Source organism: Atractosteus spatula, chromosome 8 (assembly GCF_055471065.1).
Source record: "Atractosteus spatula isolate fAtrSpa1 chromosome 8, fAtrSpa1.hap1, whole genome shotgun sequence".
NCBI classification, from domain to species: Eukaryota; Metazoa; Chordata; class Actinopteri; order Semionotiformes; family Lepisosteidae; genus Atractosteus; species Atractosteus spatula.
Genome location: NC_142713.1, coordinates 47,598,614 through 47,626,463, shown reverse-complemented (window position 1 = coordinate 47,626,463; position 27,850 = coordinate 47,598,614). Strand labels below are relative to the sequence as shown.

At 36.2% G+C, this 27,850-nt stretch overlaps 1 protein-coding gene across 16 annotated transcripts in view; it reads left to right on the top strand.

The window, feature by feature from the left end:
* The window catches only part of celf2 (cugbp, Elav-like family member 2), a 188,003-nt gene extending 160,768 nt beyond the window's left edge, over positions 1-27,235 (top strand). For 2 of the 16 annotated variants that reach the window (XM_088923901.1, XM_088923904.1), the window contains 8 exons: positions 1,882-2,040; positions 2,703-2,766; positions 13,442-13,576; positions 15,717-15,845; positions 18,472-18,651; positions 19,278-19,421; positions 20,769-20,940; positions 22,201-27,235. In XM_088923901.1, coding sequence (XP_088780027.1) covers positions 1,882-2,040; positions 2,703-2,766; positions 13,442-13,576; positions 15,717-15,845; positions 18,472-18,651; positions 19,278-19,421; positions 20,769-20,896 — 939 coding nt within the window. In that variant the 3' untranslated portion in view covers positions 20,897-20,940; positions 22,201-27,235. Of the gene's footprint in view, positions 1-1,881; positions 2,041-2,702; positions 2,767-13,441; positions 13,577-15,713; positions 15,846-18,453; positions 18,652-19,277; positions 19,422-20,768; positions 21,573-22,200 lie in introns of those variants that run through there. The other 14 variants (XM_088923896.1, XM_088923897.1, XM_088923909.1 and 11 more) reach the window with 11 other exon arrangements.
* The last annotated feature ends 615 nt before the right edge of the window (positions 27,236-27,850 follow it).

Sequence of the window (27,850 nt, the reverse complement as noted above, 5' to 3'; positions counted from 1 at the left end):
AGAAGGAGGCAATGGCATCCAAGTATGCAGATCATTTTCATGCAGGCTGTTAATATTGTGATATTCTTGGGTTATTTCTTTATGGAATTACTCATACTGTAGCCACTAAAGTCTCAAAATGATTAATCATGTAGTTCACAGAGATCTGATGGCCCTGGGCCAATGTGGTGACCTTATGCTATCCAGAATGTGACCCCTCCCACACAGAGTAGGATACTTCAGTTTTGTGTGGTGATTGTCCATTTCTCTCAGAGACAGACATACCTTCCAATATAACAATAGCAACCAGGCAATCATGAGTACTCGGGAAGGGCCTCAATATATTTTATTCTGTTCTGGCATTAATTAAAATCTTGTCATTTTGAATGGCTATACAGTATTTGCAGATTCTGAATTGGTTTACTTTGGCAAATTTAACTTAATACCAAACACTGGGTACTACTCGAGATCAGCATTTTTGTTATCCCAATAAACGATGCTATTCGACAAATATATTTTCTGACTATTGAACTGTTTATGGAAAGCATAAACTGTTGGGTTTTCATTGTGCATCAGTATATGCAGTCTTATGTTTACTGCAGTCATTTTGAAATGTGAAATGTAAATTATGTACCATTCAGTGCCAATAAGGGAAGATGAAGAGTTTTACTATCTGCTTCATTGGTTGTCACTGCCCATACCTACAGTTGTCCAGGGTATAATGTAATAAACTCAGCTTTATTTGTAACATTTGTAAAAGCTCTTTCCATAGTTTACTAGTTCATATTTGATTTAGTGTAGGGACAGATTCAGATACAATATTATACATTTGTGTTAACGATAGCTTTGAAGTATTAGGGCTGAAATTTGCAGTGACTTTTAATTACTTGTGAATTGAAATCTTGTTCTTCTGTTGTGCTTTCTACTTCTGTATAAATATGTGCCTGCTAAGCCACTTCCCGTGTCAATGAGCCGTTATGTGTGTATTTGTCTAGTGCTTGTCCATGTGTAGTCAAATGTCAAGATCCTAATGCATCTGTTAAATATTTCAGTGTAAACATCACCATTTTAGTGCATTTTACTTTTGCATCACGGTGAAGTACAAGATTGTTTGCAGCCTGTTTGACATGGTGATATGTGGTTTGGATTGCAAGTGGCCCTGCTTCGGTGATTGGATCCCATCATGTTTAATTTAGGGGTCATGAAATGCAGTGTTTTGTGTACCTTAACATTGTGACAGCCCTGAATCCATTCATACCTCAGCAACATTTCATGGGCAGTGATTAAGTGGAGCTTTTATTCACCCCATTTGTTTGTTTTCAGAAATGCGACAGCAAACCTGACAGCTTAGAAGGACCAGCACGAAAACATTATATTCATCTTTTCTTGAATTTCAGATACTTGTTATGTGATACATGCATCTGCTTCTCATGCATTCTGACTTGCCTATCACATCAATGTACGTTTTTCATTTCTGTGATTTTGGAACTTGAGTATAACTTTAGTCCATTTCCACACCTTTGTCTGGAATTCTGTCAAGCCCTCCCTTATTCTCCGAGATCTTACCACTTCTGTTGCAGAAGTTGTAAATGATAATCTTGGGTGTTTCATTATGATGTATTGGTAGGTATACTTTTTTAGTTTGTTAAGAGGGCAGAGAAAGTGACGCGTCTCTTCTAAGGTACAGATAAAAAGTTAAAGTAATTTCTGTTATAGAAATTGTGGTGCTCATCAAAAGCTGAGAATGTGAACGCTATGCTGTCTTGCAGCGCTGAAAGGAATTATTGCAGCCCAAAAAGTAGTATTTTAAAATCTTAAGGTATTTTGGTCAAATACACATTGCCTTGTGTTACCAGCTATTATTTGTAGCAGAACTGAATTTCCAAACTGCTTCCCCTGCAGGGTTGCTCTTCTCCAATTGTGGTGAAGTTTGCCGATACTCAGAAGGACAAGGAGCAGAGACGTCTTCAGCAGCAGCTGGCCCAGCAGATGCAGCAGCTCAACACTGCCACCTGGGGGAACCTCACTGGACTGGGTGGACTGACACCACAGTACCTGGCAGTGAGTCACTGTGCCTTGTTCTTTGCCGTTCACTCTAGGTTTTTCTAATTACTGTTTAGTTTAGTAAACTGTTTAGTGCACATTAATTTCTTTTTACAAAAATCAGTCTGCAAAAATAATTTCAGCATTTTAGTGCTGAATGTATTTTATACAGTTTCTCATGGCCATTTTCATCAACGCCAGTTGCATAAATCCTGTAATTCACTAGTTTATATATGCATCTATATAGAGAGATGCATATATTTCAGGACAAATGTTCAATCCCTTTATGCTAACTAAAAATAAAGAAAATAATTCAAGCCAAAATAGAATTGGAGCCAAAATAAGACTCTCAATGGAGTTTTTATAACCACTTGTTCTCCGTGTACCCCGCTATATCATATGCTTAAAAAAATCTTGACTGACAGTTCTGATGTTGTAAGCACAAGGCTATTGAGAGTTTTAATTAGTCACAGCATGTTGTTGTAAACAAATTTAACACCTGGTTGTTAAACTTGTAAATTGCTTAATTGTTTTTGTGGACTAATTTAATATTCATAGCAAGCTTGAGCCCCAGGAATTTTCTGTTTCAGCAGTGTGAGCATAACCTGTACCTCGGCAAGGGGCTGTATGTACTTTGAGGAAAAAAAAAAATTACCTTTTGTTTTGTCTCTTGCTTTTAGCTTCTTCAGCAAGCCACGTCTTCTAGTAACCTGGGAGCATTTAGTGGCATTCAGCAAATGGCAGGTGGGTGAAATCACTCTTAATATTGACTGCTTGTTTTTCGGTATCCTTGGTATAATAATAGCAAATGGGTTTATACAGTAGCTCAAGTCAGACCATTCTCAGTAGGTGTTCACACTTTCAGACTCAGGCCTTGCCATTTGCTTTAGCAGGACAAAATTGGAAATACTGTACACCCTTGGGAATACATTGGGAACCATCAACACTGACTCCTGTTGCTGATTGAAGGGCAATGGCACTGAAATGTTTCAATGGGACTTGGGTCTGTCATCTGGGGGGGACAGAAGTACCAGCAGTAAGCACTAGTGATCCCAACAAAAAAGCTGGAAGGCAAATCAGATTGAATAACAATTGTAGAGTGCAGTTTAAGATATTCCAGGACAATAATTTCATTTCTAATTGTGCACACTTTTTGCAAAATTAAAAATAGGAAGCATTTCTTCATGACACCAGATATGTGATACAGTGGTATCCCATTGTATGAATGATTACACCTCTAGCAGCTGAATTACCTTTTAACCAGGTTTCAGTTCTGATCATTTCAATGAAGCTTGCGCATTTAAGAACAGGGAATTAAATACATCTAGATTTCCAATATGTTACTTCTTAATGCACTTCATTCTGATTTTAATAAGTGAATCAACCTCATTATCACACTGAAGAACAAAGTGAAAGGAAGTAAAGAAGTGTCTTTTGCTAGAAACCAATATCTAAGATCAAACATAAAAACTTAATTAAACATGAGAAATTGTGATTGCTTTACTCTCTTCATATCTTTGTAACATACTGAAATTGAGATGGGTGGATATTTATAAGTGTGACAGGTAAGTTGCTTATGCAAACAATTTTAAAAACCTCTTGCCTTCTCACTATTATCCAAAGGATTTTCTGCAAGCTTTTCAACAAATCTGATATGAATGTCTAAATTAGCCTGCCCCAGCATTTTTACACAGTCATTTTAAGATGAAGTTTGTGTACTGGATTCCCAAATATGGAATATGCTGCTTTTATAAAAAGAAATGACAGGTCAGTTTTTATTTTATTATGCAAGATGTTTGTGCTGTTGTAACTCCAAACTTGCAGATTCCGACTTCCTGCCAATTCTTTATGATTCTGATCGACACTAGGGGATTATTTAATTATGTAGCAGAGATAACAAGAATGAAGAGCTCTCTGAGGTATGCCCAACTAAGATGTCTTACTCGCACAGATGCATTTATTGCATATGAATTGTGCTAAATTGAAAATCCAGGCTAGGAGTAAGATCTTTATTTTCTCTCTGTCTGGTGTAGGTGGAAGGAGGCGGTGAGAGAACAATAAGATTTATTCACAGCATTTAATGTTTGCTTACTGCTTAGAATGTTCCTGCTATATTTCCGTCATTATTTCATATCCTCAGATTCACTTTTTGTGATTCTAAAGAGTATCTAAACTTTTCCTCCCTCAGTGTAGTCAGACTTCCGGCTTCAGCTTTGTATCTCTAAATGGAAGCCTGTTAGGTATTAATTGTGTCAGGAAAAGAAGTCACGATCTACTTTAAATAGCATACCTAAACATTGCAGAAGTTCAATAAAGCGCAATTACTTTTGCACCCTTGTGGTTTAGAAGCTTCAGATATCCAGATTATGTGATTGATTCTTTTTGGTTAATGAACAAAATCTTGTGTGTCAGGAATCAAAGGGAAAGCGCTTTCAGAAAAGGCACATAGTTGTGGAGTTTCTAACATGAGCAGAGACTCTAGCAGCGGATGTATGAAGATTATTTTAAGGTCAGTCTTACTGAGCGACCTTCCATTTAAGTTTCTGGGTTGCACGCACTGCGGAAGAAGATCACAACAGAGCACAGATGCTCATTATGGGTGCAAGGATGAACTGAAAAGCCAAAGGAATCCCAGAGCTAGGAAGAAAGCTTGGATTTGACAGAAAAAGCAATTAAGGCAGTCGATGCAGCCCCCTACTACTCATTCCTCTTTTTAAAAATACCACAGACAATAGCAGTACCCAATGGTAATAAAATATTAGATTTAAAGTATTACATTTTTGCAAGGAGATAATACACAAGCTTTATACATCAAATGAAATGCATTCTCTTGTGAAGCACTGCAGCCCATGATAAGTAACTATAGTGTCCCCGTGGATCTAAGTAGCAGATTTCTAGCCCTGATTCCTGGAAAAAATAAGAATTATTACTGATGCCTCGTATCCCATGGATGTTGGGAGGCTCTTCTGAACGCAAGTGATAGTGTGTGACAGGACTGCCTTAGCTTTTTCAAGCCACATCAGCTCCTGCTTGTTTTTTACTTTGTACAGCATCCTCTTCAACGTCAGCCACGTATATTTTACTTATATGAGTTTAAATCTCTGTGTAACCCTGCTGCTCCCTTCAAATTATTGAGGCACAAAGAAGTTTAATTTAAAAAAAGCTCACTGCAGCAATAACACAGAGCTTTCAAATGCTGTCTCTCAGCTCAATCCATGGACAGTTTTGTACTGCCATCAACACATAATTGCAAACCATACAACTCTCACTGTGTGTAGTTTTTTTTAAGTGTATTATTGTTTTAAGTAACAAATTAAGAATGAAAATTTGTAAATATAAAATCACCTACCTAAATACAATATATATATCAGATTAAAAATCTAATTTTCATTTCACAAACTGATGCTGAAATTGTTTCTGTTGTATCCTAAGATACTGTCCTTTATAGCATGTTTTCATAACATAGGCACAATTTTGCAGCATTTCGTGCAGGTCTTCAATCAAATGAACAAGACGGGCTGATTGGCTTCTTCTCATTTGAAATTTTTCACGTGCTGATAGTATTGTTTGTTGTTGACATCTATTAAGGCAGCTAAAGCAGTATTTTAGTGAATTTAAGATTATCCTACATCATACGTTTAAATAAAACATTTCTGTGAATATGAAAAGCGTCTTTAATGGTTTGGATTTTACTCAGTTTTTTAAGTCAAGCATAATAGGTTAAAAAGAACTAGGAATGCCAAGTAAAATGTTGTATTAATGAGGTGCAGAATGCTTCAGGGAGCTCATATTAGAGATTATAGACTTGCAGTGTTTATTGTCATGTGGATAAAGAAATTTAATTGCATCTCAGGAATGTGGGCTCTAGTTCTCCCAACTCACTGGCATCTCGTGAGTAAGGATTTTGAAAATGTGTGGAAGCAAACCCACATTGATGATGATGATGATGATAGGGAATACTCAAAAGGAGGTGAATCTGGTTTTAAAAGTAATTTGGTTTATTTTTAGATAGATGACAAGATAGTGTCACCCCACTGTCACTGATATCGCAGTCTTGAGGAGTCTGGTTAATTACAAGGACAAGCAAATTGATGTGAGCTTTCAGGCAGCTTCAAGATGCGCACAATCTGTGCCAGTAACATACACTTTCTCCGAGGTTAATATTGTACAAAAACATCTGTTCAGGTTATGCAGATGGCACCTTACAGGCCCAAAATAGATATGGTCAGTCTCTAAGATGAGATTAAACATTAGTTTAGTAATGGCACCAATCTATTTACAGTCCTAGACTGCAAAAATAAATAATGAAATGTTTTTAAGAGCACGTTTTTTTTTTCCTGTGCCATTCTTTTTCAGCTCCTTGCCGACATTTGTCACAAATAAATTGAAAAAATACGATTTGAGTTCAATTGAAAATGTTATGTTTTTCATTTGGTTCTGTAATTGCAGTGCATGCCTTTTCATTAAAGTGTTTTTTCATTCATTTGTGTCCAACATTAACACCAGCCTTCAAGTTTTCTGTCAAGAGTAATATTTGTTGCTTTTCTTCTCTGGAGGGATTAAGCTGTGGAAAGCAATTGGCACTGTAATCCCTTACAAGGGTGCTTAAAGAAGGATTGGGAAATTTAGTCTGGTACTTAAAGTAGAGAGCAATTGAACACACACTTCCTAGCACATGAAACACCAAATAACCTAATTTAGTGCATTATAAATACAGCTATTAAATAGATTTAACTAGAGATGCATATGTTTTGCTTTACTTAATTTTCAAATTTCAAGTACCATTACTGTCTTCATGTAGTCTATGGGCAATACTTTTAGCAGGGATCAAGAACTGGCCTTGCCCCTTTAACACCCTGGGGCTACTCTGAAAGCAAATAAAAGAGAATGTAAAAATAGGGAGATCTTTCAGAAAGAAAGGAAATGGCTTGCATTGTGGTTGGGCCTAATTCAGATGCCGGGATTGGTTTTGAACTGGAATTGTCCATTGCGTTCATTGGTTAAATCAAGAAGTTAGAGAATGTGCTGCACACATGCTAATAGGACATGTGAGAATGTTCTATTACCATCCATCTGTCATTCTCTAACAGGCTCTGATTGGCAAGCGCTTATAACAACTGACATCTGTTCTCACTTATTGATATGCAGATTTATGGTAATTGGTATGAACAATACGGAGCAAAATTACCTAAGGTGAACATTAAACTTACAACACAGTCCCTTGTAAATACACTTTTTTTATTTTCTAAATACTTAAGTTTCTACTAGATAATCTGATGTGATGTTAGCACCTTTGGTTTTTTATATTATTAAAAACAGTTAGTCCTCAGTCCTCTAAATGTCCCAATGTGAAATGATTAAATAAAAAAACTAAAAAATTATTTTGGAATCTGTGACACTTACCACTGCCCAAAAGTAAAAGAAAAACTGTCAATATTGTGTTTGTATCAATCTTTTAATTTGATAACAAAAGGCTAAAAAATACTTTTTACAGGGAAACCTTCATCAAGCCCAAAGCCATTATTTTAGTGCTTTTGTATTTCTCCAATTTTATTCAAAGTTCTGCCATATCATAACATCCTTCTGATGAGACATTTAAGCAAGATTTTAACTTGGTCCTTGGTGTTACCCCTGATGTTCTTGCAATTCAATTAAATTTATTGGGCTTCCACAATCAAGTTCCCTCCTTGAAGTGATTTTGAAGTGGTGAAGTGATTTCTCTCTTCTGCTGCGTCATGAGGCTGCTGGTACAGTATGTACAGTATGACCCATGGAAGTGCTGCATTTAAGTAGAGGGTGAAGTGGCTCCACTCCTATATGAAAAGTTACAGACAAGAGGAGGCCATTCAGTCCAGCTAGCCAATTTGGTTTCTAGAAGCTTGTCAATCCTAGGAATGAAAAGAAAGAAATCAGGGTATTGGTTTCTACAGCATGTTTTCACAACTCTTTGTGTTACGATGTGCCTCCTGTTCTGCATTTTAAGTGCACTTCCACTTAGTTCCCACTTAAGTCATTTAGTTTATATTTCACTTCTGATTCTGAAGCAGCCATTGGGTTGGGCTGTCTATGTCAGTTTGTTTGAGGTATTTGAATATGTGAATCTGGTCTCCTTGTAATCTTCTATGTCCAAGAGTGAAAAAGTTTAATTCATGTAGCCTGTTGGTGTAGGACAGTCCTTTAAGCCCAGGAGTATATCTAGTTGGTTTTCTGTGGACTGATTCCAGAGCAGTACTATGATGACCAAAATTGTGCACAATGTTTTAAATGAGGTATTACTAGTGATTTGTACTCTTGTAATGTCCCATGCTCTAGAATGTTTTTCACTATGTATCAATTTTTGCTTTATTGCTTTTCCTGCATTGTCTTTAAGATGTAATCATGTATTGTAATATAACTCATCAAATATTAAAACATGTCTTTATAATATAATTTAAAAAGATACTACATACTACACAAAAAAATAGATATAGAAAGAAAAACCTTATTAGAACAATAGCTCATAATAATCATGTTCTCAGCGTAGACTTTTAAGTACTGTAGCCTTTTCAAGATTAACTAATGTTAATAGATGTATTGTATCTTTTGTTTTTGCTACCTGTGTGTAATATTATGCACTTCCCTACATTAAACATTGTTTGCCTAGTTTATCCCAGTCTTGAATTTTATCTAAATCTTTTTGAATGTATTTTGCTGTCAAGTAATGTTTGCCGATTCCTTTAAACTGGTATTATATAGCAACTTCACTACTTTACTAATCATAGCATAATCTAGATCAATCTGCTTTAAGAATCAGAAGATGTCCAGCACTCTTCAAAAGAATTTATTTTTTTGTGTTGTAAAGAAGCAAAAAAAAACATTTCAAAATCCTAAACAGAAAAAAATGATAATTGTACATTTATCATTTCTAAAAATATAAATAAATGTTTTATATGTCAGTCTTTGGAGGGTGGCACAGTGGTACAGTGGTTAGCATTGCTGCCTCACAGCGCTGTCTATAACGTATCTGTTCATACAGTATGTATTTCCCACAGTCCGAAGACTGTAGGTTCATTGGCTCCTGGGAAAAAGGTGTGTACGTGTCTTTGCGTTTGCGTCCGTCAGCCCTGTGATGGACTGGCGTGCTGTCCAGGGTGTACCCTGCCTGGCATCTTTTGCTTGCCGTGATAGACTCCCCCGTGACTCTGAATGGAGGAACCGGTTTGAAAACGGATGTGTGGATGTCAAACCTTTTTAGATATGAAGACTAGATGGGATCTTGCCACCCCTCTTCCTTAAGAGGCTGTCTGGAGGAGAGAGGATCTGTGATCACCCAGTGACCCATGTAGACACACCTAGATGTATTTTGTAATGATGTTTTTAAAATAACTGCATTTGTAGTTTTAATGAGGCTTTGTATCTGGATAGAAGAAGCCTGCGGTGTTTGGTACTGCAGCCAGCATTTGCTTAGATACAGAGCTAAAAATGGCTTTCTTTAGAAATCACTGTTGTTTTAATGATTGCCCTCGCCTCTTTAGGAGGAAGGCCTCAATTACAACAAATGATTAGAAAGTCATTTTACATGCAGATACTGACAACAGAGATGACTGAAACAGTGTATGTCTTAGCAGGGGGTTCAAATATGTTAATTTCTCTGTTTGAGAACTGATTTCTGCTGCTGCTACCTCAGTATTGTAGAGTCTGCATTTGATTATAAAAAGAGTGATTGCTTTACATACTGGAACAGTGAGCAAAGGAGCAGTTGGAAATGGAATGAAGCTTACAATAGTGCCTAATAGCATCCACATCCCTTATTAGGAAAAGCAAGTATTTGGAATTAAAACCATTATCTGCCGGAAGACTTAATTGCAGTGCTTTTGAATATTTTACTCTGTGGATTTGTTAAAGTTTTTGAAGTAAAAATAAATCAACACAAAATAAATCCTGTTTATGTTTGGATATGCAATGAACTATTTTGTTGAACGTTTGTTATTTATTTTCTGTATTTTTTGCTTTGTCATATTAGACATATAAGACTACAGAGTAAAGACAGTCCCACATATTGACTACATACGCATTGCCTTTGGAGGTCTCTATATACTGTAGTTCTGAGGCTTCTATTGTACTTCCAAAGAGCAGAATGTTATAGTAGATTTGATAATACATTTGACTTTGCTCTCACACTGTTAGTATGATTACATTATAACATTTTTATAGTTTTTTTTAAACGAGACACATTATTTATTTCTATATCGTTCTGTTATTTGCTCATATTTCATCATGGGTGTGAATAGATCTGGAGGTCACCGTATGTACCATATATTGACAAGACATTTTTGGCATCTTTGAAAACAATTCTGAGCCTTAATGTTGAGTAATATTAGCATAAATGTCATACAATTACATAAAATGTGTTGGTTTAAATGTGCGTTCTGATTTCACAGCACCAAAATCAAAAATCCATATAATGTTTAAACTGGACCACCAAATCAAAAGTGGTATCTGCTGTTAATATTACCTTGTTACTGAAAATGCTGTTCTAAAATGATCAAAATGATTTACAGTAAAAAGATTATTTTGGGGGGTGTCTGAAACAGGTGTGTGAAAATGGAGCATTGTTCCATAAATGAACTATAACATGTTTTGAAAAATGATTAAAAATAGCTGCATCAAAACAGGACCAAATTATCATTGTTCAGCAAGCAGTTACCTTATTCTTAGAAGTGGGAGAAATATAATTTCATGCATTATGTATAAAACAGTTTTCACACTTCTGTAGTACTGCTTAGCTTAAACCATTATTAATAACGTGACATTTCCTTTCACACATGCATAGCAGCTGTAAGGATGAGTTGCCCTCTTGATGCGCACTGAGCACTTGTCATAATCAAGTCATTGTCATTCCTCTTCACACATTTGCTGTGTGATAGGTCATCTGTCCTTTCGACTTTGATCTGGAAGCATCAGTTGAAACCACTTTGATTTAAACCATTCATTTGTGTAACCAAACAGAGTTTACGCCTTTCTTGAAATGAATAACCTTTTGACAGAAAGGTGATTTTCATTTCAGAAAGAGAATCAAGAGGTCAAGGAAATCTTGAGGGTTTTTGGCTTCACTTCCTTGAGTGGCGTTACCATCTTGTTGCCTGCTCTTGTCCAATGTCGGAAGCAAAGCGAGGCTGAGCCTGGTCAGCCTGGTCAGGAGACCTCTGGGAAAACTAGGTTGTGGCTGTAATTGGTGTATCAGAGGCTGATGTTCCTTCCGCTGGAGCAAACTTTCCAACCAGTGTCCCCATATTGTGACCTGGGACATTTGTGCTGTAGGTTGTCTTATCTTTTCAATGAAACTTTGCATTGACTACTGGGTCATTAAAGATCTAGTGGTACAGTGCGTAACACTAGGAGTGTTAACCTCAATGTCCTGAATCAATTGTACTCTGGTTTTGCTCAACTTGGCCTTGCACAATGTGGTCTTTCTACAGTTCCTCCTTAATTTAGTCGATAAAGTTTCTCACTTATGATCTGCTGTGTAGTTGGTAAATGTGGACACAGTGGATCAATTCATTATTATGAGTTGTTTTCTTATCTTATGATGTCTCCAGTGAGACTCGGAGATACTTTTAAAATGATCCTTTATCACTACATATAGTCTTAGAATTGCTTATTTCTACACATGTTTGGACAGTAGATTTATGTTTAAGGTCACCTATACTGATGTCTTGTTACCACATGCATTATTGAAGCAATAGGAGGATGCCGTCCATAAGCAACAGAATGATCAGCATTTCTCCCTACAGATTTATGATTTTTTTTAGGTGCCTTATGGAATCCTGTGGTCTGGGCAGGGTTGACTGCCATCTCAAAATTAGTGCGTTCTTATGAGGAACTATGAATTATTGCGTACTACAGATTTCAGTACCAGGCTTTGATTAATTTTTAATTGTTGTTGTTGTTACAGAATTAATAAAACAACAATTCACATGCAGAAATGCAAAGAACACCTTGAATTCCATGTAAAAGAAACAGCATTTTAAATAAATATAACAGTACATTTTAATTTATGAGCACTTTTAAGTAGGTTCAAAGTGATGTACAGTGGTATACCTGTATGTATAAAACAGAGAAGTAAAAAGAAAGAATCAGTCAGTAGACCAAATAAAGTAATTACCATATCTGAGCCACAGTGGCTCCTCCAGCCAGAGATTATAGTGGTTTTCATTATGTTAAGTGAATATGACATTCTCTCTGGACAGAACACCAGGCCATTTTAGGGATTATGGTCAGCAGTGCTGGTCCTCAGTTCCACAGCTTAGTGAACTGGAGCCATCTGTGAACTGGGGTACAGTTCCTCCCTCAGGGTACAAAAAAAGGTCTTTAGTTGGGACTGAACACACAATACACCCATTATGGGGGCAAAAGACCTATCCACTATGTTACGCAGCCCCTAAATAAAACCAACAGTAAAGCAATAATTTACATTAAAGGCTAAAAGTACAGAGTGTGATGAGGACCTGTGCTTGAGATACTGTGTGATGAGTATAAAAAGGAGCTTGATTCGAACTTCTGAGTGAAAAGGTGGCCTTTGTAATTATGAGGAGAGCTGCACTGTCCTGCAGTACGTCTTCATTTTCTTAATTTTTCCTCATCTGCTCTGTTCCTAAGCATTAGGTTTCCCTGAAAATTGAGAAAAGACTCTCCCATTTTTCTATTATTATAACCACATATAATCAAAGCCGGTTATGAAAATGTGATGTAAATCAGAAATGTGATCTTGGGGTTCCAGATGAGTACAATTCCTTGAAGCTTTGGTTTTGAGGGTTTTGATCATCTGAATGTCTTCCATTGAATTAATGACTTGTAATACACTCAAAGCCAACTATCATACCATATGTAATTTGTAATATGCTGTCAGTGCCTGCTGCTGCTATCCCCCTAGGACAAACCTGGAAATGAGAAATGAATCTCAATGATTTTATTTCTTTTTCAATAGTACATTATAAAGTTTAAGACGTATATATGTAACAGTGTGTAGCATGTGACTTGTAATTTATAACACAAAACAGAAGTAATTCTTCTGTTAAGCACAACATCCATCAGGAATTATTTTCAGGATCATTAGTTAGATCATGCAGAGAGAAATTTCTAATGGGGGGAAAAGAAACAGAGAAAATGCATTCAAAATGTACTGTCTCCCTCCCCAGAGATGGCACAGATTAGAAACTGTAATAGCAAGTGAGAGCACCGGAGCAAGCTGGGCTGTAGCTGAGATCGGTACCAAATGTAGTTTTTCATTAACTGCACGCGCGGCCCTTCTCGTGAATGGGTACTTGTTTTAACTTCTCCTGCTTCAAAAAAAAAAATTGAACAGGCACAATTGTTCCGGTAGTGATGAGGTCCGCACCACCTCATTAATTTTATAAATCCTTTTTGGCTCCTTTTTTAGGTATGAATGCTTTGCAGTTACAGAACCTGGCAACTTTAGCAGCAGCTGCAGCAGCAGCACAAAACTCAGCAGCAACTTCGAATGCAAACCCTCTGTCTACAACCAGTAGTGCCCTTGGAGCACTCGCAAGCCCAGGTAAAACCTGCTCAGAGGGGACCAAATTTGGGGGACATATGATTTTGTTTATGCATCTCATGTATGCGCCCTATTTTTGAGAACGTCCATACTTTTTTGTGTATTCATTTGCCCTTAACTCCATTTCACTTTTCATTACGTAATCATACAGTCTTCGCAGAGCAGTCATCGTTCCTTTTCCTTCCGTGTGAAGTTTGGTCAAAGGGAAGCATTATGTACATTTGTCTTTTTGTGGAGATTTTGTTTTTAATCTGTGGCGTCACTGTTGGCACCTGCGAGCGTTGGAAAATACCAGTTTTCTCTTTTTGACGGATAGCTATTTTAGAGATTTTAGAATTTGGCAGCTTTACTTACCTTGCTTTACCTTTATTCCAGATCATCTGAAATAGTTTTTCGAATTTCTAGCCATAAATTACTAACTTTAGGATAAAAAAATAAAAACATCGGCCAGACTATTTGGAAGTCTCATAAATGGAATAAATATAAAAGTATGCAATATACTGAGAAGAACATGAGCATGTTGCTTTATGGGAATGGTGGCTGTGTGGTGTGTTGGAGCTTAAAAAAAGCAAAATGCTGTTGTTTGAGCAGAGCATGGGTGTTCCCTATGCATGAAGCAACAGAGTACTTGTGGATTGAACCATAGGTGGGAATATGGTGACATGGTAAGATAAGGAGTGGGTTTATCACTGCTGAGGAGGATACGCTGATCCTAAAAATTCAGCTCTGCTAACTATAGCAGAGATTGTTGAACACAGAAGCCGCAAAGCAGAATCATGCTTCTGTTGAACTACATGTGACTCCAGTAGCTATCTCTCTCAGCAGCCAGTGCTATTAGTCTTCCTGGGAGGTATAGAGGAAGGAAAAGATAAAGCTAGGAGTAAGTAGCAAAAAACAAAATGGGGAAATGAATCTTGACGATTCATCTTTGCCGTTTATTGGCTGGGTGCACAGTACCTTTGAGGACCTAAAACTGGGTTAGAGTAGAATTGGGATTGCTTGTATTCTCTGTGGGGGGGGGGGGGGTAGAGTACATCTTGTTCTGATCTAGGATTCTTGCTTGCTTTCTTGCCTGTTTTAGGCTGATTAAACAATTCTATTATAGCTTACTGTAGTTGCAATATGTTGTTTTTTATGTCTGTTACTTAGATTATTCCATCATTGTGTGATGGATGGAATATAAACTATGCATCTTAAATAGTTTTGGATTGTAAAGTATGATATCTGTCCTTAGAAACACTCATTAGAGTCTTTTTTGTTGAAAGACGTATCATTGTTGACTGCATTTTAAAATTCATGATTTCTTTTCTTCATGTCTTGCTTAATGACTGAGTGGGTTACAGTGCTTCAGGATTTCCTTAATTTCCAAATCCCACAAATCTATTTTACTGATCTGTCAGTATTTACTAAGGGTTTTTGAGAATACCTTTACAAGCTAATTTCTAGACAGTGCTTGATTTTTAAAGATGTTTTTTTATAGATGAATTGTTTCCACAGTGCACATGAAAGGAAATGATAATAAATTTGGATAAAGATTAATAGTTATCCTTACAGTACATTCACGTGAAAGCATAGAATTAAGGTATTTATCTCTTCTATATGCATCTTTGTATTACCAGTAGTTTACTTGCTTTGGGAGGTTATTGCATGATAATTATCTACTATGAACAGTAGTAGATAATTACCATAATCAGCAAGAAATATCTTGGCTTGTTTGTCATAACTATATAGGTAAGTAAAATGCACAGTAAAGAGAGGTCTGCATTTTGTTTAGTGCATGTGGTTTAGAATCGATATCTACTGATTACCTGTTTGAAAATGAGATTTGTTCCGAAATTGTTCTGTACTAAAAGGTATGCAGGGGACATGATTTAACACAGCATGTTCATGCTAGTTGTAATGTCATTGGTATTCTGTATGTGACTGAATCATCCAGACCAGGGATTACTTTTGTATCAAAACATACTGATCTACTATTTGGAGAATGGGTCAGAATATTCAAGTGACTGGTTATTTCAGTCGTTTGTGCTGCAGTTCTGAAACAGACTTCATTTCTGCATCCTCTCGTGCCATGTTTCTGTGTGGGTCCTTTTTCTGACACCTCCCCACATTTTGTCTGCCTCGTCTTTCATTTCAGTAGCTGGGACAACTGCAAACTCCAATGCAGGGGCCGCTATGAACTCCCTTACATCCCTGGGAACGCTGCAGGGGCTTGCCGGAGCCACAGTGGGGTTAAACAATATAAATGCACTAGCAGGTACCGTTAACAGTGAGTATTCACACATCATGCCGCCTCACCACCCACTGATCCACTTTCATTTGTGAGGAAACTTGTGTAGTTCATTGAGTGCCTGAAATCATGGCAGAGCAGAGTCAGCCCAACTGAGGGCAGAGCCCTAGAGACCCCTGGAAACAAACGTATTTATTCACTTCTCGTTCACTTCTTTTCAATTCATGTGTTCCTAGCTTTCTCAATTTGTACTATCTACAACATATAAATTCTGATGTATGCCCTGCTCACAGGAAAGGAGGTTGAAAGCACCTCAGGAACCAAAGAGACTATAGTTACATTTCTAGCCCCCTTGCTAAGGACAAGACCCTGAAACTATATTGAACTTTGCAAGTTACAAGTATTTTTCATTTTAAAAGTGCATTTTAAGTATGGTTATCCCACTTGGCATACAAGTTATAAAAAATTTTAAGACCGGCCTGTCTTCAAAGTAATGTGAAGGACCTTAAAGGCTTTATAGTAAATATCTGTGTTGGAAGAACTACTAGTTTACTAACCGTCCCTTGAATTATTTTTTCAGTAGGGTCTTGTCTCAATCAGGAGAAAAGACATCTGGTAGAGAATAGCAAAGTTGTTAGTTTTTGTGAGTGGTGCAACGTTGAACAATTTTTTCAGTAGTTCCAATCTCCACCATTGCAGTGCAACCGTCCTCACATTCAAATGGGAAAAAAAATATCACTCCTTGAATCTGTGCTGCTGTTCTTTAACTAGGCTTGGTATATGACTTTTCTTAACTGCCTGAGTCACTGGGAATCTCCGTAATCATTCTATCTTGTCCACTGAATGTCCCGAATGTCCACTAAGAGCTAGGTAGTTAATTGGTAGTAGTTAGTTAGAAGAATTGGATTTGGATTGTATTAATAGTGAGACATTAACATCTTTTAAAAAAGGATTAGTTTTTGTGGGAAATAACTTGGAAGCAAAGCAAGGCTGGATGTGTGCTGGGGTGGAAGACCTCCAAGAAAAAAAAAAACGTGTTGCTGCTCTGAGTGGTGTTGTTGGACCAGTACACTCCTGCCTCTAAACAAGAATGTCCTAATCAGTCTTCCAATATAGTAACTGGCGACACTACTAAAGAAGGTGCCGTCCTTCGGATAAGACATTCGGCCAAGGTTCTGTGTACGTGGTCATTAAAGGTGCTACCACGTTGTGAGAACAGGGATGTCAACAGCCATGTCCTGACTGAATTCTAGTCTAACCTTCCCAAAGTTCCATCCGAATTGAATTGGTGAATCAGATTCTCACTATACTGGGGCTGCTATCGCATGATGGCTGCTGCAAGTCACCCACGTGGGTGACGCACTTCAGTGGTGGATTTAAAAGAATTTAACAAATCTTTTTTAAGTAGTTTCCACTTTCATATGCATATTACATTTTTCATTCAAAGTGGGCTGCACTGCTTACTTTCCATTTCTCCGTCTATGATTTATATACAACTTTTATTTATCATCATAGCTACAGTATTCATATATCGCACATACTAGCAATCCAGGAATTAGTCTGCATCTGAGCTTCATGTGCCTGTATTCCAGTTGAAAATGATTAATGCAAATTAGTCAAGTTCTTCTGTCAGTATATTCAAGGTTTTAGTGTGTTCATAATGTGTTTTGTCATTCCCATCTGCATGTTACTTTTTACCACTAAAACGATGACAAAAGTTGTTTGCATGTTTTGTGTATAATCAGAGCTTTTTCCATTTTGGTGTATCGATATGCAGTCTTTAATGCCATTGTTTCTTGAGGTTCTACATCAACACTTTACACTGTTAGTGACTCAAAAGTCAAAATCTATGCAACAGGGGCAAATACGTTTATTTTTCTTTATTTAGTTTCTTTAAACTTAATTCTGCTCCACAGATGAACCCAATAAGTTAGTTGTCAGTTTTTGTACTTCCCTTCTAAACTTTTTTCATCATACAAGTTTTATCGTCGCTGGTAGCAATCTTCTGTGAATGGATGGCTGTTGTTCCAGTGTTTAAAATTTAATCTTGATACCCCTTGCTAGAATTTTAAGGATACTCACAATTTAATTAAATACTAAAGGTCAGAGCAGCAATTAGTGATAATAAATTCATGGCCCATACTTTTAGGAACAATTATTATTTATTCAGTCCCTAGTGACAAGACTGTCAAGTGCCTTTCCAGATTATATGTATTACTTTGACTTCACACTAACAGCTGCAAGAATCAATTCTAACCTCATTTCAGGCCACAATTACTTAACAGGGAAAAGCCAAACATCACATTAAAACTAATGGCTTTTTGAAAAAAGTTAATATGCGTAAGAAAATCAATTTAAAAAAGCTTTACAGATAATGATTTTTTTCCCCAAAAAAAAACAAGTATTGTTTTTAAATGTTGCGCGTGGCCTCAAGGAACAGTTGCAGCGGCTGCGGTCTCGGTGTCTTCTCTCTTGTCAGTTGACAGGCCTGTGACATTAACTGTTTTGTTTGCAGTGAAAATCTGGTGAAGTGCTGAGTTGCATGGAGTTCTCCATAGCCTCTCTGTTCTGTGTGTCAGTGTGTTTTGGGAAAAGCGCTAATGAATAAGTGCAATTTTCTTTCTTTATTGTTGGGTTTTATGTAAAGTTGCTCAAATGCTCTCAGGTATGGCGGCCCTAAATGGAGGACTTGGTGCCACAGGGTTGACTAATGGAACGGCTGGTACCATGGATGCCCTGAGCCAGGCTTACTCAGGAATTCAGCAGTATGCTGCAGCAGCACTTCCCACATTGTACAGCCAGAGCCTGCTCCAGCAGCAGAGTGCGGCGGGCAGCCAGAAAGAGGGTGAGTGGTTCCGGGGAACGGGGCCAAATCTCAGCGCCAGCGGGAGTCTGGCATTTCCTCAGGTATTCCACAGTCCCAGCCTTTCCCAGATTTCTTTCTGTGGTCAGAAATGTAACAACAGTGCACCATGTATACAGGGGTTTGAAGGATTCTAAAGCATAAGGAAAAACCTAAGCAGAACGCTTTTCTTTTCTTTATTAGGTACTGTGCAGTGCTTGATATTCACATTAGGGAATGCAGTGTGGTTAATTCCACTTCTTTGTAGGCTTTGACTGTATGAAACAGTGGATTTTTTGTGTATTTGTAGATTTGGGTTAAGCACCTGGAAGGTTTACTGATTTACTGATTCGTGTGGCCAGCTTTAACACGTTACCAATTTCCAGTGGCTGTATAAAATGGTGTTGTAGGTAAACAAGAAAATGCACATTTGTATGTGGAACGATCTTTTAATATTTAAGGAAACATGCATCAGATGGCTAAGTACATCAGTTGATGAACTGATGAAGCAGTTAGGTTGCAGAATCTTAAAATAGATGTAGGAAAATATGAAATTATGTATAATAGTTGTACTACAGACATGCTAAGGTCCAGACTAAGTGAATATCTTCTCCCTTGGTTGTTCCCAGGGCCAGAAGGTGCAAACTTGTTCATTTACCACCTTCCCCAGGAGTTTGGAGACCAAGACATCCTGCAGATGTTCATGCCTTTTGGAAATGTTGTCTCTGCTAAAGTCTTCATTGACAAACAGACCAACCTGAGCAAGTGCTTTGGTATGTCATTATAAAGAACTGAAGCGAATAGTTTAACATTTTAAGCAACAACATTATTTTTCTGTATGTGGCGAGTTTTTAGGGAAGACCATCTTAATTAGTTCTAGTTTGAAATTTAAATTAATCATAATAAAAATAAAATTAAAAAATAGATGCAAAAGTTACGCAGATATGGAATGACTTCTAGCTTACAAAAAACAGTAGTCTTAGAACTTGACAGAATCTGCAGTTTTGAAAATGATACATATTCAGTTGTAGAAAACTAAGGCAATGTATAAGAAAACCAATTAATTTTAATTTGCTCCTACTGTATGTGTTTTAGATTATTCAGATCTATGTTATGTGAACAAACAATAGCACACTACATTCTTTTACCTTGTGAGATTGATTTATACAGGGATTTAACCTCTCTTCTTTTGGACTCTGGTCTACGTTATTTTCTTTGTGTCTACTGGAAAGTTTTCACAATTCCAACACACTGTATAGCAAGAATTCTAGAAAGATTAATGCTTTTTTGAGTCCAATAAATTAGGTCAGTATTACTCAGGCTTGTATTCAATTTTTCAATGGTGGGGTTGTTCTTGCAAGGTAGTAGCAGAGAATAAATTGCAAATTCATACAAACCAGACAATGTCATTGACAAAATCTTAAATTCTAAGATTTATAATGGAGCACTACTATCACTATTATTATTAATGGACATTACTGATCAGGAGTGTCCTCTGATCAGTCATTTATGAATGAATTCCAAGAACAGCTTGATTTAATTCCCTTCATATTAAATTGGTCATATTTTGTGTTTTCTGCACTTTGTGTTAAAAGCATGTTGTCTTCTGGGGCTGGCTGCTCTGACAGAATAAAAAAACGTGATCAGATCATGGCTTATTGGATGCTCTGATCTGCTGATCCTATTTTTTTTATCTGATTCTTGAGCAGTATGTGAGGTAACTAAGGGAAAAAATGTGGTATGCCGTGCTCAATACACCCTGATAGTAACGTTTAAAGGAGAAGGGTGAACTGGAGACTGTCACTGTACCCGTAGGAAATAAAAATGTTTAAGCCTTACAAAAAAACAATAATAACATAGAGTAATCCATTTTAGGAATTAAAAAGAAGAGACATTTTGAGAATCGGGAAACACTTTTTCCACACGAGGATTGCTGCCAGGTGTAAGAAGGTGAAGATGATAATGGAATAAAACGTGGCTTTGAGACTTGTTTGTCATGATCTGCAGGCAGATTTGTTTGCATGGTGATGCTGGTTTAAATGCCACCCGCTTCAGCCTTTCATGTCGGTGAAGAATTTTCTTTCTTTTTCCCCCCTGTTATGTTTTCCCGGCGCTTGCAGGTTTTGTTAGCTACGACAATCCTGTCTCCGCGCAGGCCGCCATCCAGGCCATGAACGGCTTCCAGATCGGCATGAAGCGCCTGAAGGTTCAGCTGAAGCGCTCCAAGAACGACAGCAAACCGTACTGATCTTAGCACTAGACGTTTACAGCTCTTATGTTAGCAGTGCTAGGGTAAGTCCCAAATGAGCCACGCCTGTCTCAGTATGGAGGCTGAGGAGGAAAACTTGCTTGCCAACTTTTCACCCGAGAGAGACAGTTTTTCTTTTTTTTTTCTTTTTTACATGAACGCTTCCATTCCCACCATTTCTCATGTGGTTGCAATGACTAGCTGTTTTCAGTAGCTGTTGAGTTGTGTAGTATATTTGATTTTTTTTTTATTATTTATTACTTCGTTGAAAAGGTTCGCTTCATTAACCTAAGACTGACGTCTTGAATATTTCTGGGGAAAAAAAATGTGCAATTTAACTCTTAATTTCTGGTGCCACCTGAAGCCCTTGGAAAGGGAATCAGGCTGCTTCATGGACCCACTCAATATATTCTGCAGGCACCAGTTGATTATGGGTTAATTTTGTTGTGGCCTACCTTGTAGTCAATGCCAACAGAAGCACTAATATGTTATTCTACAGATGTTGTTCCAATGATTTTATTTATTTTAGGAAAAAAATTTATTTTATGAATTAGATAGACTTTACATTACTAGGTCAGATCACATTGGTCTTTGTTGGAACGGGGTATTGTAATGAACACAAAACACCTTAAATCTGTCTAAAGCTAAAGGGTTATGGGAAAAAAAAAACTGAAAATACTTGATGTTTCTTGAAAGATAAATTCAAAGTAAAGAAAGCCACAGGCCTGTAAATTTTATTTGTAAAAAAAGCAGTTCTATTTTTATACAAAAATTTTTACTGCCTCAGAAAAAAAAACAAATTTATTTATTGCCTAATGTTAATTTATTGGATACCTAAAGAACAGTTCTCATTTACTAGCTAGATCCTTGTGAAGTAGTCTTCTAGAATTAAAAACTCTGTGCCAAGAAAGGACTTTTTTTTCCTCCCCCATCTTCCCATGCTGCTGACCCCCAGATCTGCAGTATTCACGCTTCTTTGTTGTGTGTTACTTGTGTGGTTATTTTTGTTTGTTCTTTCCATAATTAGTTATATTCAGCTGTGTGACTTTTCTCCTATGTTTGTTTGTTTAAAAAACAAAGTAGTTTTCTCCCAAAATACATCCATCACCTGCCACTGATGGATTGCTTTGGGTGTTAAATGTGTGTTTTAGAGAGAGAATATTTAAAGAATGCAAATTATAAAATGAACCATAGCTTCTAATAACCTGTGATTTGCATTGTTTTTTCTTGTACCCATGAAAATGATTTTGTTTCTGCTGCATAGACTCTGTGTAACTTTTTACTCTTCCTTGTTTTTTCCCTAGACATCTCCATGCCCGTTAGTTCATCGTTTGCCTAGCATGTCCCTGTGGCGTCCAAAAAACAAAAAAAAGTTTCATCGTCCCGTCATTGTTTCTGATGTCTTTCTGACCTCACATCATAACTTGGTCCTCCTACTGACCTTTGAACCTAGCTTGACCTTTGAACGTGCATGTGACCTCATTTAGCTTTGAATAGTGGGAAGTCAACATGAAAGCATAACTGCATTCATACAAGACTGAAACTTTAGAATCTTAAAAACATCTGGAAAAAAACAACCTGTGGCAAAATGTTTTCTGTTTTATTTTTTATTTTTCCTTCTTTCATCAAAGCAAACTTGAAAGTATTATACAGGGATTGGCATTCTGCCAGGTTGCTGGTACCAATAGCAATATGTGTCCAGGAGCATAGAATGTCGGTTTCTAAGTTAAATAGACTACTTCCAAACAGTTTGAAAAAACTGTCTGATTAATATAGAATCTCTCTTAGAGCTCTGTAATAGTTTTTACATTTTTCAGGCAGTGTAAAGTTTTTTGATAAGGCCATTTTAAGTGGCTCACTTTCTCATTAAAACTATATATAGAACCACTTTTTTCTAGAATAGTTTAAGGAAAAAAGATTTGCCCTGTTTTGGGGGAAAATGCTACCTACTTGTGTCACCTTTTGCTGAACTGATTCACAGTTAGACAATCCGTGGTTAAATGCACATGAAATGACCTATATTTTATACTGTTTAAATGTATAGAGAAAAAGTAACTGTAAACCGTGTTAACGCTGGTGCTTTTTGTGGGTTAAGTTGTGGTATCATCACGAGTCTTAAGGTCTTAAGTGTTTCATGTTTTTAAAGACAAGACTAAAAATCGGTTTACTTGAACAATAGACGAAGCCTTTCATATTTTCTTTCTTTTTTAATGAGTCCTATTTGCTAAATTTCTTGTTGGGTAAAAGTAAAATTACAAAAAAAAATTGTGTTGGCTTGTAAAGCATTGATGTCATTATTTTTCTTTCTATTGTGGAAAACGATATAGATGTTTTATTGTTCAGCAAAATGTGATTTTTTTTCTTTTGAAGAGAAACCTAAATCAGTGGAATTTTAGTGCCAAATTCCAAAGGTACTTCCTGCCTAGAGCTTCAGTGTGTTTCTTGTGAAAAAGTTATTTGATAACATGGGTATTTTATTACTTAGTGTTTTGTATGAATCCCTCATATTTAAAAATATAGATTTAAAAAGGTTTGTTAACTTGCTATTCTGTGGTCTTGTTGCCTGAAAATGTTAATGTTTGTTAATTCTCTTTTTGCTTTTTTGTAAGATGTAAAAGTGCCCATGTTTCACTTATTTGAACATCACACACCAGTGCTGTGAAAGCAAACCTCACAATCTTCTTTCCTTTATATGATGTATGAAAACCCCTAATGGTGAAAATCTCTACAGCCTTTTCCTTAGTTCTTCCTAAAGTCTATGTTAAAACAGCCCTTCGTATTCATCATTTAATACTCTGCCACAGGAGTTTTGTGTTTAGTCACCAGCTACGAAAGGGACAGAGGGCCAAAGCCATAGCTTTTAACTTTACACCATTTCAGTCTCTACTGGCCTTCTTTTCAACACATAAAGCTGACATTTTTGTTTGTTGTTCAGGATGTTTTATGCTCCCTGTGCGTGTCCCTATAAACCCATTTCTGCTTTTTCTTTGAGACAGCTAGGTCATTTTCTCTCACCTCCAGCCCCAAGAGGGTGAATGTTTAGTAATTTATTGCAGGGTTAAGCTTATCGAATGCCAAGGATGCAGTATTATTAATGCGAAGTTCCAAATTATTCCAGCCTAATTGCCACTGGATTTGTGCTGCAAGCACTAAGGGAAGGGATTTTTTTTCTGCTATTGTTTACGTCAGGAACATTACGTAGAACAAAGTCTTAACGAGTTTTTGAGTGAATACAGTGTTTGGGTTTAAACCATTTGGGCAGTCGACATAAAGTTTTAATAAAAACATTGTTTTAGCTAAAAAAAATACAAGAAATAAAAGCATTTGCTTGATCGCTCCAATATTTAGTCATAGAAGTTAATTTGACAATGAGGAGAGGAACTGGGGAAAATGGGTTATGACACCTCAATGTAGTTACTACTGTCTATTTAGTGTATAAAGTATGTGCAGATCCACAGAACCAGCAAATGAATATGCAAAATATATTTTGGTGTTGGGATTTGTTCTACAGATATTCAAATATGAAAGTATAATTTCAGATCTGTTTCACTAGTTGCAGGTTTAGCAAAAATAAATATTGAAAATATCCATGGTTTACTAATTTACAGAATAAAATTAGCATCATGTAAGTAAAGTAGAGACCTCAAAAACAGTATCCTAACCAATTACAGTGTATTTGATACTTTAAATTCTACAGTGTACAACACTGAATGAAAAAATTCATTTTGTGTTAAATATTTTCACATTACATTTTGCAGTGCAGTTATACCTGTATTTGCTGCCATTACCAACAGTCACAAAGACTAAGTTTGTCTTTAGGAGCAATATGTTTTAAAAAATGATGCCGTCATTTCTAACTCACCACCCGCCTTAAATGAGGGAACTGGCCACAAATTCAATTTTTACTCATTTTAGAAGGAAGTGTTCTTTGAAGATGATACACCATGGACATAAATCAGTGCACATTTTAAAATGTTTCTTTAAATGAAAAGATAATTCCCTCTCCTGGGACCAGCTAGCATATGTGTATTCAAATAATTCAGTAGTCCATCTTCTGCTTAACTGAGGCAGTTATAACGTATTTTACCGCATTAGTAAAAGAACAATAATAGGTGTAACCGACAAACAATATTGTATAAAACTGGTAAATTTATTTATTTTGGTAGCTGAATAAATTAGGAACCTACTGTACAATGCGTACTGTACTGTGCAAGCTAAAAATACAATTGGAATATACCTCAACTTTGAAACTTTTACATTGTTACTTAAATTTTAATCCTATCTTAAATTTGATTTGATTTGGCAAAATGCAAGCATTATTGTATAATGATCAATATGTATTAGAGCTCCATTGTGCACGTACATTTTGTTTCAGATTAAAGATTTAAATATAAGTGAATGTATCAGGCAACCTCCTTTGACAAAGTGGCTGTCAGTGCTTAAGTGGCACTTTCAGCGATATGAAAACTTCATTAATTTGTGGAAATGTGACAGAAATCATGAAGAAGATAATTTAATGATGTCTGATGATTCGCATGAATTCTTACAATACTGTAAATAAGGGCACATAAACCAATTGTCAAGACCAATCTTTTTTATGTCTTTTAGTTATAAAAATGATAAAAGGGACACTGACTGTGGGTATGAACTTATTTCTACAAGTTTAAAAAGTTAAAAGTATGTAAAGGTGCCATATATGTTAATATTGTAAAAACTGCCTGCATAAGGACTATCAGACTTTGGTTTAAGGACTCTAATAAAAACTAAACTGGTGTTTGACAGTGAATTTAACATTGTCATTAATACATGCTGATACCTGCCTTCTCATGCAAAGACTTGCTGCAGAATTTCTTGTTTAAACCTTTTAAGGAATCATCTACTTTGAGGACTGCATTTGCACTCTGAGCAACATGTTACAGATGTGAGTTTTATGTATTTAAAGGAGCTTTGGTACTATGTTTTAATTTTTAGCTGTTGGTAATACTTATTTCCCTTTTGTTACATAAGCAGAACAAATGCACGTATTTCAACAACAGTTTTGCTTACACATGTTGATTGATTTGTTTTTAGCACAACACTTTTCAAAACAACACAAATCTTTTCAAAACATTCAAACATTTAATGGATATGAGAGTAGTGATGTACTCATTTGCCGTTTTTTTTTACTCACCATATATAGTTAAGTTTGCTAAAATAAATTGGAATGTGGTAGAGTATGTGTGTATTTAAACATGTGATACCTGTGACCTCATTGTTAAGGGATGTTGTCCTGTTTTTCACTGGTATCCATTGACTTAAAATCTTAAACTTGATAAAAGTCACCTTAAATGTTTTTAGACAAAGAAAACATACTGTATGTGATTGAATATATGGAGCATGTTTAATGTTTAAAAGCACAATACAGAAGTCCTCAAAGAAGAACTGTTGAGCTTTCTCACTTTAGGGGTTGTCATTTCCTGGCTTATTGTAATCTTAAATCATGTCACTGTTTTTTTAATTATTATCTTAAGTGCTATTTAACAACAAAAAACTGTAGTTTCATTGCATTTTGGCTAATGTCAAATGGAAAAATGTATTTGTGTTTTTCTGTGCTGTAAGAGCTGTTGTCTGTAGATTAATATCATTTTGTTTAGGATTATAAGAATTTTAGTAGTTTTAAGTATTGTCTTGAGAAAAGCCAAAGTTAATGCATTTCAGTGGAAACTGTAAGAACATTTGAGTGTGATTTCTGTTGTTAATGACACATTGGATTCTGTTGTTTGATGGAATTTAAGTCAAAAAAGCAGGCTTTCCTATTTCTACAACTGATTGTACTTATGCATTTTGTACCAGTGGAACTTTTTATACTGGAGATTAAAGGAAAAAATATTGGAAAATTCTCTGGCTTCCTCATGTGAGCCAGATTGTGACTGATTCTGAGTTTGATTTCTGGTTGGCATAACGAAAGTTGGGTTTTGATATAAGATTTTTTAGAAGAACTTTGGCTTGCTTTCCTCTTTCTCTTCTTTTCTTGTTTTGTTTTGATTTCTTTTTGCATATACATAGTAATAGAAGTTTGTCTAAACAAAGCGGTAAGTTTCTCTTTATGTATTGTGCAGTTACATGATAAGATAATTAGGATTAGACGTATTTAGTCACCTTCAGTGGATAAATGTATTAGTTTAACAAAGAGAAAAATAATTAGGGGTTTGCTTTTAGCTGTTTAGATTTTTCTGATTCTCCTGTCCTCATTGTGAACATAACCGTGTAGTTGGAACAGTCAGACTTATTTTTGTAACGTATGTTATTGTGTGATGCAGTTTTTTGCTTCTGTCTCCAATATTAAACCATTTTTCCTAATACTTGTCTCTCTTTTTGCGTGTTGTATTGTTGGTGATTGTCTGACGTTGTAACACATTCACACACTTTGATGTTCCACGTCTCCTGTTTCTATTTGTTGTGTATACAAGTTACAGTCGATTCCATCTCAGTGAATACCAAGGCAGAATATATATATCCAGTAAATATACATATATGTGCCCATATGTATATTTCTGTGTGGTCTAAATTATAAAATTCCATATAATGAAGGATAATCTGGCAGTTATGTTGAATATAGTATATAATAATCTTTACTGCATTCCTGCAGGATCTTCATTGTTAAAAGTCAGTTTTAAACTCCAGAAATGCTCCAGTGACAGCCCTGTTACAAACTGATTTTAAGACCTTAAACTGATTTCTCTACCAAGAGAAAAAATGGAAACCACATTTAGTCCTCACTTAAGCTTTAACATATACCTATATCTATGGTTAAGACATTAGTAAAGTCAGTAAATTATTGGATTGATAAAAAATGCATACATTGCTTTAATTAGCTTTGTTAATACACTTAATCTCTTTAGGTGTCTAAGCCTTTTGTGCACATACATGCAAGGTTGGCAGGCAAAATGGTTGGTTGAAAGAAAAGGCTAACTA